This window comes from Pipra filicauda, unplaced genomic scaffold (genome assembly GCF_003945595.2).
Source record: "Pipra filicauda isolate LSUMZ 115617 unplaced genomic scaffold, ASM394559v2 scaffold82_size2718185_pilon, whole genome shotgun sequence".
In the NCBI taxonomy this organism is placed as follows: Eukaryota; Metazoa; Chordata; class Aves; order Passeriformes; family Pipridae; genus Pipra; species Pipra filicauda.
Window position 1 is genome coordinate 2575559 of NW_024105009.1, and position 12633 is coordinate 2588191.

General features: G+C 38.6%; 1 protein-coding gene across 4 annotated transcripts in view; it reads right to left on the reverse strand.

The window, feature by feature from the left end:
- ANO3 (anoctamin 3) overlaps nt 1-12633 on the reverse strand; it is a 166066-nt gene that overhangs the window by 79486 nt on the left and 73947 nt on the right. For 3 of the 4 annotated variants that reach the window (XM_039390481.1, XM_027735688.2, XM_027735685.2), the window contains exons 2-3: nt 3867-4067; nt 2930-3001 (exon numbers count right to left, since the gene is read on the reverse strand). In XM_039390481.1, the coding sequence (XP_039246415.1) occupies nt 2930-3001; nt 3867-4067 (273 nt within the window). Of the gene's footprint in view, nt 1-2929; nt 3002-3866; nt 4068-5766; nt 5786-12633 lie in introns of those variants that run through there. The other variant, XM_027735687.2, reaches the window with a different exon arrangement.

Here is a 12633-nt window from a genome sequence, read left to right on the forward strand (position 1 = left end):
CTCAAGTCTTCACATTTCATACCAGAAAAAAAAAACAACTGTGGGCATCTTCTAGGAGAAATTTCCAGTATTGCCTCCAGATAGTCTTTAACAATGTTACAAAGCTGGTAAAAATTAATTCTCTGAACAGTCAAAACACAGGAAGCTTTTGCTCATTTAATGAGTAAAAATCTTAAGAGAAGATGCAATAGAGCTGGAGGGATTACCACTCTTAACTGAGAACTCTGATCTTAAGTTTTATTTTTTGTGAATTCAAGTCACCTCAACTGACAATGGACAGTTAAACCAGAACTTTATATTCTTCTAAAATGCAAACATACAGGTAAAAGAAGTGCTTCTTGAAGGAAGTAGAATAGTAACACGATTTTGCTCTGGACTGAACACCAAATTCCAGAACCATGCTTTGAGAAATACAAGGTGTAACACTTTACTTCATGTCCAGATCCAAGCAATAGGATTTCCACCTAGGTGATATGCAAAAGCTCTGTGGTGCTTAACCTTCACTGGGTGGGAATTTCTACAAAGCTTTGGTTAGGCACGGAGCATTTCAGTGTGTCTGAAACCTCAAAGTTCACGTTTTATGTTACAGAAGCTCAGTGCCTATCACTTTGATTGAATTTACCAATTCCTCAAACTAAAAACAGTATTTACCACCTAAAACTGACAGGCAAAAAATAACGTAAATCCATAACGTCCTTGGTCCCGTTTGTCTGCTTTAGTAACAAAGGTGCAATACATTATCTTCTTCCTTATAAATCCATCAATGTCATTAACTAAACAAGTCCAACAGACTTATCACCTCATGTATAGTCAACTGAAATAAAAGAGAACCTTTCCACTGAAGTCTTTTACCTGATGCCTGTTAATTCCCTTCACACAAGTCTGTCTGTGGACACAATTCTGGAAGAGGATAAAGTCATTTGGTCTATTTTATGCACAGTTCCACAGTGCTGCCTAATTAAAAATTCACCACATTCTCTTAATTCAGCTGTTTAAGATGTTCTCAGGAGAGTAGTTTGAAAAGGTTCACGAAGATGATGACACCCATTAATCAGCCTATTTTGCAAACCCCATCCAAGTGCCAGAATACAAACCAAAGCATTGTTTTCACCTATCTGGTGATCAAAGTTCAGACACTAATATTCCTTTTTCTGTTCTGGTTTGGTTTTTTTTTTTTAATCCCCTCCCCACCTCCCCCCCAGGAGGATAAAATTTAAAATTTGAGACTTGGAGACCAATTTTTCCGCACATAAATAAGATCCTCAAGCACCAACAAACTGTATTTTGAAGGCACACAGGTCATTTTGTTAAATGCACCTCTAACTGACCCTGATTTCTCTTCATGAACCTAACACATAATGCTGATTTTTATATAAGGCAATCCTTATGACTGACTTCAGGGATTAATTTATAAATAATCCCTTTCTTACCTGTAACCGAACAACCTAATCAGTTACATTTCTGTAAATACAGAATAACTTCACAGATTTCAGTTATCTAATTTGGGATTGACTCAACACAGACAAAGTAATGAGTCAAGTTAGCAAAGGGCTACTATTTAAACATTTTTTTTCTCTTCAAAGATCACAGCTGTAGTCAGAAGAGACAAAACATCCATGCCAAAATCTAATACAATTTTGAGCTGATAAGAATCAATCTATCTTTTCCTCAATTGCTGAGCCCTCCATCTATCTTTTCAGGCTAAAACTAAGTAACGTGAATGAAAAACAGTGCATCACTTACCGTGAAAAAGAATTACTGCTGCCATATATAAAAATGCAATAATATCAGCATGTGTAAGCAACTAGTAAAAAACAGAGCAGGATATAAAAAAAAAATTTAAGGAAATTGTAACAGTAAAATCTTCTATTGTCCATGCTTGCTCACCCAATGAGACCAATTACACTTGGAGAGTGCAGTAGCTTCCACTGGAACTTACTGAGACACGTAATTTTCTTATATATCTTCATGTCAAACTTTTGGTTTGTGCCATGATTTTGGAACATTTGGTTTGGGGGAAGTACCAATTTCGCTATTTCCAGTAGATACCTCTTTAGGAGACCTTGAGAAGCCTCTTATCTATCATATAATTTGGGCCATGAAGAAAAATCAATGCTAAAACGCGTGAGAGGGGAGCAGAAATAGCTTTTTGAAAGCAGATCTCTCTCATTCTGCATGAAGATATGATTTCCAGTTGGATGCTTCATCATCTGTGAGCAAAAATATCTTTCATAGCAGTTGTGCAAGGTGCAGCAATATCTGTGTGTCTGTATGGGTAAAGCAGATGGCCAGAAAACTTCAAAATTACTTGATTTTGGAACATGCAAATTACTACTCATGTGTGCATTTACAGATTCAATTTGCAGTTGCAAGAATTGGATTATTCTAAGAATAATTTCTTTCCCACTTTCTTTGACTTAATTACAGTATCAGAATGACAGTAATTCAGGTACAGATATCCAATGTGGCTATTTTTCTGCATTAGTTCTTTTTTTTTTCCCCAGACTGGAACCCTTTTTATAAGTATATACCTAAAGCAAATATATAAGAATACCAAAACCAGTAACAACAACAGAACTGCAGCCAGAACAATACTGAATAACGTGACTATACAGGAATATTAAGTGAATAATAACAACTTCAAAGGAATTTCAAATACAGGTGATTGTATTACGATTGTATTACGAAGGATTGTTATGGGGAAGGATACACTGAATGTATGACACTTCTCTGTCTTTAGACCCTATTTACTGTTAGTCTGAAAGGTGACACACTATCAGGAAATTTATGACATCACACAGTCACATTTAATCTTCTCTTTCGAAAAAACTGGCAGTTCAGGGTACATATGGCCTTTCCACACTTAAATACTGCAAGTGTAATTGAATAATCATTAATTTTCATTATTTCAGTTCAGACAACAACTTACCTAAAAATGGATCACCGTATTCTGTATTAGACAGTTTAAGCAAGTTGTTTTCCAAAGTCTCCACCACTTTAGCTGTAATAAATGCAATATTCATATCAGCATTCGCAATGATTTTGTAAGTAAAAGATATACTTTTTAAAGCTGTTTTAAAACTTCACACTGAAATTTTGAAGAGCGCTTTCCATCGGCAGAAAAAATAACAAGATCACTTTAATGAAGAATTCCACTCTATTCCTGAGAGCAGTTCATCTCGGTAAAATAAATTTCTGGAGTAATAATTAGTGTCTGATGTCTATCAACATTAAGGAAAGACTTATCAAAATCTGGTAGCAAAAGTCAGATAAAGGTTTGCACACAGCCAGGCAAGAGTGGATGGCAATAGTTGGCAACAGGCAACACACAGTGACTGAGATCTCCAACTGGACTGGTTTCTCTGATAAGGCATGTTTATCTATTAAATCATAAATCCTAAAATAAAAGTAGTTCCTTATTCCAGCACAAACTAAAATTCAGAGGGATTTTCTCCTTTTGCTCTCATTTTCTCCATACCACTCTTCCCTGGTTCTGCTATTCATCAATGAATGCATCTGCTCCTACGTGTTCATACTTAAAGACATTTTTTGCCAAAAACCTAGAATTTATTTTTTCTCTCTTTCCTAGGACAGACTACAGAAACGTTCATCTCTTTCCCAGCACACCTGAGCACCTTCTTGTCTTGTTTTCAGTGAGAAGGAAATAATACCATAACTGAGTAAAACAGAATAAAAATAAGTTTAAGCCTCACTTCAGACATTATAAGGATTGACTCAAGAACCTGGTACTACGACAAGGTGTAGGCGTTTTGTGCAAAAACATTTCTCCAATAAACTGTAGATCTCTAAACAAATCAAAGCTTATCAGTGTTGGAACAAGCCCCTGAAAGAGAAAAACCTCCTACCTCGTTCTGACACTACATCCACTGTGGCTGTTGATGTCCCTGCACTCAGAGGCTGTGGCTGTACACGATTTGGCTGCAGGAATGAAGAATGCTTGCTCAGGCTCTGAGGATGCGTTTGGCTCTGGACGAGGCATGGCATAGATCTTCTAGAAGGTTTCAGTGGATGCTCTTTCACTGTTTCACTCTTGCTTGTATTCATACCTGAAAAAAAGTCAGAAGAAAAATAAAATACTAAGCTCTACCATATTAAGCCATGACAAAGAAAGATAGCTAATTATGAAACCACTTAATAAGCAATCCTCCCACTGAACAGAAATGTTTGGCATGCTATAAGGTTTGAAGATAGTTAAAAAAAAACAAACAAACAAAAAACCCCACCAAAACTAAAATACAGATGCCAATGGTATGCCATTCTGTAAAATATTTACACTTTCCTTTCAAAGCTACAAAAATTTTCCCTTCACCATTATGGAAACATATTAATGCTCTTAATACTTTTACCTATTGGGTAACCTTTGTGAAAAAAAACATTGTAGAAGCACTAACAAATGTGGCAAAAAACCTCAACATTCCGAAGTTAGCTGGAACAAAACAGCTGGCACAACAATTTGGAAAAAGCCCAACTCTTAAGAGGTGTTCTTGAGATATGAAGAAATAAAGTAGCTTTCCTAAGTGAATGGGAGAAGCAAGAGTGAGAAAAATTCACTGGGCTGAGGTAAAGATAGTAAGTAAGTACAGGAAAAAAGGAAAACCCAAAACAAACCACGATGCAGCCACACTCACTACCTCCCACAAGCAGACCAACAACTACCTGAGAAACAACTACCTCCTCACTGCTCAGATTTTCTTGCTGAGTGTTATTCTCCGTGGCACGGGACATCCCCCAGGTCCGCTGGGGCCAGCTGTCCCAGCTGGGTGTGTCCCCTCTGCTCACTGCAGAGCAGAGCTGCGAGACAGAGAGGACCATGCTGCTGCACAAGCACTACTCAACAACAGCCACTCTGGGGTGTCAGCAACACTGTTTCAGTCACAGATCCAAAACACAGAACCATACAGGCTGCTACAAAGAAAACTAACTCCCTCCCAGGTAGATCCAGTGAATATGTTCTGAAGTTAACGTCAGAAATCTTTGCTACTCCCTTGTTCAAATGCCTCAGGTTATTCCATCAAGAATTAATGCACTGTGACCTCTGAGAGACTGCTGCCTTTCCTGTCAAAGGGAACTTTATGGAAAGACACCACAGAAGTAAAAATACAGTCTGCAAAATGTCTGGGATATCTTGATGAACAAGGATATACACATAGATTAGGATTAGAAATACACTGATATTCACCTCTACCAAAAATTAAAGGCACAGAAAAAAAACCAAAACAAACACAAAAGCATCTATTGGTTTCAATGCCAAGGAAAATTAACTACATGGGGTTTGCTAGGAAGCGTGCTAAAGCCTCCTGCCTGTACAGGATCAGGAGATCTTTTGTGATTGCTGTACACAAAGATCCTCAGAAGAGTAACACAGATAGTCTGTTTTACTACACTATTTCTGTTTGACACTATAATTTACCACTACACGTTCTTATAAATCTTAGTCTCTTAGGGATATATTTAACCTCTCTCAGCTGTGCTAGAAAGAGCAATCTGACCATTTCTCCTGCTTGGAGTGCCACGACCTTCCAAGGAATTTTCCCCATGAAAATCTGTGCCACTCAAAGACGGGGGGGTCGCACTCTGCAAGTCTCTCTCTTCTCTAAACTCAAGGCAAGTGTTTAAAGAGAGTCATTCTGGCAGCCACACTCGCACCACCTGAGCTGGGGCCGAGGCAGCTCCAGTGAGCCGAGGGGTGCCCCGCTCGACTTCCCGTGCACGCCACACTCACACAGCCAGACAAGGTTTCCCTACCGGCTCCACACCAGGTCTCCCACAGCAGAGTCTCAGACGCCTGGATCCTTCAAATAATTTAATCACGTTGCAACAACAGAATAACAGATGGAGCTGGGTGCCCCCTGAAAAAAGGAAACCACAGGTCCCCCCGCGCTCTGTCATGCAAAGGGTCGGCAGTTCATGGCCGAGCTCCTGCCACCCAGAGCTCCATCTGCAGCTGCACACCGACCTACCCGCACTAAAAGTATTCTTCAGCATCAGAGTCTACAAAGAAGTTCCTCTGATTAGCAGGAAAGCCCCCGCATTTAACTATAATAGCTAAAATCACTTAAAAACTTCCCCCGAGCTCACAGAACATGCTTTGTTCTAAGTGTTTCTCTCGCTGAGAACTTAATTAGTAGACCGAGGACAGTTCCTCTGCAGCACAGCACACTGTTCTTGGTCAGACAGATTAAGTATTTAGTAGGACATTAAGGTAGACAGAGGTAAGCATCTGTTGCCACAGGTTTTGAAAAAGGTACGAGCAGAAAGGACTCTGCTTCTTAGTGAAACGGGTGCTTTGTGCCAGCAGAGCATGCAGTGGCAATTGGCTGGAGCACCGGCAATGCCGTGTTCAGAGCAGAGCAAAGCCACATAATATGTCTGTTGTGCTACTCCAGAGGTTTCTAGGAAGTCTCCTTTGTAGTTCTTCCTAAAAGGATGTGCTTGTTAGACAAAAATCTACAGTAGTTAAGACATAGCAATGGGTAATACAGATTAACACATAAAGAGAGATATTTCGTAATTGTTCTGCATGGCTTTAATGATCAGTCTCTCAAGCAGTGATAGGCTGTCAGTAACTATGGGCCCTACTGCATAATTACTTCAGGTTGCCAAAAAGGAATGTTTCTTGCATCTATACTGGAGTCACTGTGCGTAGCAAGACAAATCACTATTACCCAAGAAATTTACGGTAATGCAAATAACACACAATCATTCAATTTTAACCACAATTTAAGTGATATACGTAGAAAAAAGAATATAATTTTTATGATGAGGTACTGTCTTAATTTAAAAGAAAATTATTCCCTTTTGCTCTCTCTCTCTCTCTGTGTTCCCCTGTGTCATTTCAAACAGATTCCTTAACACCATGCTGCTTCTGCTTGAAGAATGTGAGTCACAGCACAGTAACCTCAGAGCAGATTCGCTGTTATGGCAGTGGTATGACCTTCACGATTAAAATTTAACAAGTTAGTTCATTCTCTGCTACTGTGTCAGAGTAGTGTTTTATGATATGCCAGTTTTGGTGGCATTTGCTGTTGCACCTCAGTGCTTACCCAGCTCTGGCACACTTGTGGCTGACACACAGCTTGTGGCTGACATCATCAACTGGGTCACTAAATTGATTTACCAAAATTATTTTTGTTCCTTCCTTACTTCGCCACAGGGGTATTTTCTATAATGTATGTTTCCAACTAGAAAACATTGCTCCACAGACCTTGCTTATTCAGGAATATCTGGATGTGCAATAATAGACGTATACGCTTAGCCAAAAAAAAAAAAAAGGAAGAAAATAAAAAAAGTATATACTTGTTTTTAGAACCGTATTTATTGGTTCTTTCCCTGCAAAATATTCCTCTGGTAGTTAGCATGAGCATGGAAATGATTACAGCATGAATATAGAAATTTCTTATATTGGTGAAAAACGTCATTAAAGTTTATGGTTTAATTACATCCTCCCTTTTTTATTTTAGCACTTCTGCCTTGGGAAGTCTCCTTCCAAGGGGGTGCTGGGGATTCCTGTTATTGAGGCAAAACCCTACATGGCTCAAAGCCAGAACAGACAGCTGTACTACATCTCATAGCTTCCTGGTAGAGCAGGCAGGAGAGATGGAGCTAGGATATGAAGAGCTTTTCTGATTGTTAAACGAGTATGCACAATTTAAAGCATGCTCAACATCATGCCAATCTAGAAAGACTCTAAATGAAGCCAGCTCTCGGAGGTCTCCAGATTTTGGCCATGAGAAACATAAAGGAAAAAATTTGCTGTGCCTCATTCTGTGAAATGCAGATAGAGTGGATCATTTCAGTACTAGTGAGAAAAAAAAATTGCCTTTCGTTTGCTCCTAACTTCAGGTGAAGAAAGTTTGACAGTTAGTCCATATGCATGCTAACCCAATGCTGGAAGTGAGGCTGGAGCAGTGCTAATCTCAAAAAGAACAGCCCAGTAACTATTCCCCATTTAATCAAGAAGAAACATTGGCATAAAAAAGGAGTAGCTACTACATAAATCAATAGATAGATCACCAGTCCTGGCTCCAGCACTGATCCAAGTGCAGGGGTGCCCAGGGTCCTGGGGGCACTGCCTAGACTTTGTGGAGGTACCTTTTTAAAGATAAGTTTTCTGTACCCTGGAGCTAAGTTTCTCACTTTCTATGGAAATTAGTTATAATGCACAGTTCATTCTTCTTGACCTTTTTGGAAAGGGGTCTGAGGGCTTCAGGGGTCTTTGCTAATCTTAATCCTCCCCTATTGAGTCAACCTTTAGTCAACCTCCTTCTTGCATTTTTACTGTACTGTGTTGTGCTTATCTCCAGGGCCTAGAACAAGAACATTTGTGCCAGAAATATCCTAACTCTGTATGGCCCCTTTCACCAGCTACATCCTGTTCTTTCTCACAGCTTGTTCTTACCAACAAGCCTTGGTTGGCTCCATGACCATTTGCCTATTGGTATTTGAGACATACACACTAGCTCCCTTTATTCTGGGTTTCTACACTCATGTCATCACAAGTGTGATTGAAAAAAATACCTTCTTAATTGTAAAAAAACTTGTGCAAAGCCTTTGCCTTCACATAGCGTACATCACTACCTAAAATAAAATGTCATTCATAAAACACATTGAATAGAGATCCTGATAAATCTCAAAATGTTTCTGGCACCATCACAATCAGAATCTTTAATCACATAAATTAGGAAGAAAAGCTTGGAACATCTTCCATGACGTTTAGGTTAAATGTGAAAACATTTTCACAGTGTCAAGTGTGAAAGCTCAGTTTGGAAGACCTTTTAGTTTTCAATACTCAATGGATGTAACAAATACTTACTGCTAAAGAATAAGCTCACTCTGATTGGCACCTACATTACACAAAAAAATCCTTTATGTAGGATAATTACTCTATTAAATTCTGAAAAACCTTAACTGAGAGATACTTCATAACGAATAATAACTTATTTCAGTAACAGCAGAAGTTTTCTTATCTATTTGTAAGACCTCAACACACACAAAGGGTATTCAGTTTCATCTGTATTTGAGTAAGTCATCCATACTTTCCTTTTTTATATAAAACATAGAATCAAACTGGATAATCTCTATCTTCATTTTATATTCCTACATGGAAAAAAAACCCCACCACGGCATCAAGTATTGTTATTATATTAACACTCTTAAAAAGTCTTATTACAGCTGGAAAAAATTAATCAATCCATTTCTTGAAAAGAAAAACATGAGACATTCACTAAACATGGCTGAATACAGCCTACAAAGATGAACCCTGTTTCTCTTCAACACTATCAGTATATCACAAAGGTTTCTGATTTCAAATTTTTTAAGTGTATATTTCAGATCAATTTAACTGCCTTTTACAGTATGAAGTATAGAGGTCAACACAGAATAACACAATCTATTCAGCTGGAAAAGGCCTTTAAAACCATCAAATGCAACCACAGATCATCAAGTTCAATATTATTCCTATTAAAAGTTTTAGCTCAGCCACTTGGATGAGTACAACTCCTAAGCTGGCCAATAATTACATCCTGAATGATAGTTAAGTCATTGTGATGGTATTTTTCAGTATCATCCCACTACACATTGATTATAACATTAAGCCTCACCTCTATAAATCAATCATGCCTTTAAAGACTGCTTCTATTAAATAACATCATTTCACTTTGACCTTTTCCAGTTTTAAGAATTGTGAAAAGAAGAACATATGCAATTAAGTTAATTGTAAATGCCTATACTTGTGCTAGCCTTTCTCCCCCCTCTCAAGACAGATATGTGAGAAACAACCTTCAGTCCAGAATTACAGCTGAGGAACTGATGGGATTATCTGGAAGTTCTCCAAGAAAACACAGACACACAGAGACACAGATACACATATGACAAGACTTAAAAAAATATATGGTTAATTCAATTAGTGATTTAGACATCGCAACCTGGCATAACAGTTTTCAGACATGGTGAATTTTTCCCCACAGATCTTGTAAACAGTATGTAACATTTTGTGCAAGCTTCCATTTCTAATTCTTATTTTATAGTACCTTACCCGTCAGATCAAGAGAAAGCTCTTACTGTACTTAAATAGTCCACAGATTTTTATACCGGATCACCTCTTCATTTTTTTTTAAATTTATTTTTCTGATGAGCTATTTAGAAAGGACTTCAACATAGCACTATAAGGAAGGCTTAATGGAACCCCATAAATATTTCAGCTTTTTTTCTCTGACTTGACAATAGAGCAGCACTCAACATTCCACGAGCACTCTAGCAGCCACAAAAACCAAAATATTAGAATCCCCACTAGCCATTTTGGCTATAAGCCTTTCATGGACAATTATTTAATTTATAAACAGCTGCCCTTTGCAGAAAAAAAAAAAATCCCTGAGACACTGTTTCCCAGGGAAAGTTCTAACTTCTGTGCTGAAATGCTTGTTGTTGGCCAGCACTCAATTCAGTAGGATATTCAGCACTCAGGACCTCTGCACTCTTAGTGCAGTGATGATTTCACTTTTCCTTTCAGGTCACTGCTAAAAATACCAGCCAGGGTTAAAAGTGATCCCTAGAGAACTCGACCGCAAAAGAAAACTCACGAGTAACTGTTCTCCTATTTTTAAGTTTCATATTTGTGTTTGAGTTGGCATTTGATATCCCCAATAATTTGGAACTCTATTTACTCTCTAGAGACATCATCTTCACCTAGGCATTTCCAGTTGCGCCAGGGGAAACAAACCGATAGTGCAAGAAACCCTAAGGATTTAAAGAACGCTGAAGGCATTCCTTTCATTTAAATATGTTTGCAAGCAGAATTCTCTGGTTCTTCAACTTGGATCGTCAACTCCTTTCCAGCAGTTGTGGTCTTATTTTTGTCACAACTATACCAAATGCAGAGTAAAAAACAAACAAACTGGAAAACCCCCAAGCACACCCACTACAGTGCTTTTATGGAAAATGAGAAATGACATTACTTCCAAAATTTACCTCTCACACTCAGGCCAGTGAAATTAAGACCTATTTCCTTGTAGAAGCAGCAGGAAATTCAACTGCCAGAATTAAAGAATCACTTGGAAGCTGCTCAAACCTCTCCTTCTAAATACAGCATGAAGTTGGCCTTGCTCTCGTATGGTGTCTATCAGGATACGTCCTGTAATGATCAGCTGTAAAATTAAAGTCAAGTCTATTCCTTTAAAAACTCTTACCTTGATAGAAATGACATAATTAACTGATAGGATGAGAGAAATAAAATTAGAAAATACAAACATGTTTTCATTGACACAGCAGGACAGAGATGTTTAGTCTTTCTTTCCCTCTCTCTTCAATACTGAAGACAGACTAAGGGAGTCCCAGTGTCCTAAGCTGGAGGACCATGGCTATGAGAATGATCACCTCCCAGCTGACCCTGAACTTGTGTGGGATCTGCTGCTCCAGATGTATCCCTATACATGTATGGGGATTGATGGGATTCATCTGAGAATATTCAGAGCCGGCTGATGTCATTTTGAGGCCTCTCTCAATGATTTCTGAATGGGCACCTGGAGAGGTCCCAGTTGACTGAAATGTTGTCTCAATTTTCAAGAAGGGCAAGAAGGGTGACCCTGGAAACTACAGGGCTGTCAGTCTCACTTCAGTGACTCATAAAATTATGCAGATTATTCAGGGAGGTAATGAAAAAACCCGAAGGTCAATGCAGTCATCAGTCAGAGCCAGCACAGCTTCTTGTGAGAGAAAAGTTCTGATTTCCTTTCATGAAAAAGTAACCCACCTAACTGATCAAGGGAAACCAGCCGATGAAATCTCTTTGGATTTAAGTAAAGCTTTCAATATTGCCTCTCCCAGTATCCTTCAGGACAAAATGTCCAGCATACAGCTAGATAAATTCTGTGTCCTGGGTCACACAGAAATTCTGGTATCTACCTTTTCTTTCTTCTCTAAATACACTTCTCGGCCTTTTGGTGTTTTGCCTCACAGTATACATCATCCAGCATAAGTCTCCCAACCCCAGGCTGCCCAGAGAAGTTGTGGGTACCCCATCCCTGGCAGTGTCCAAGGCCAGGCTGGATGGGTTTGAGCAACCTGGTCTAGTGAAAGGTGTCCCTACCCACAACAGAGGGATTGGAATGAGCTTATCTTTAAAATCCCTTTCAACCCAAACCAACCTATGATTCTATGATATTTAAGGTCCATTACATGGAAACATGATTAGAAATCTATTTTGGGATTTAGGGGGGAAATAAAGACATTTATCTCATGAAATCTCTGAGCAGTCCTGTTACACCTTATGCACACAGAACTAGGAAAAAAATGAAGGCTTCTATTACACTGGGGATATGCCCTGGCCTCAACAGCTCTTAGGCTTTTAGGCCCCCATATGACATGGATTGCATATGACATTAAGAACTGTTAGTAATCCCACCCAACACCTACTGCATTACCTATTTTGGAGTCATTATGATTCAGCTAATTTTTGAAAATAGCAGTTTTCACATCCTCACCTTTTCCTACTTCATCCAATTTTCTTGATTATCTAATACAGGCCACAAATCTATTCTTTCTGTATATCTGATTGAAAACTGCTTTGAGACTTCAGTTTCTCATCATCTACACAAGGAAGTTACTTTTAAGAACACA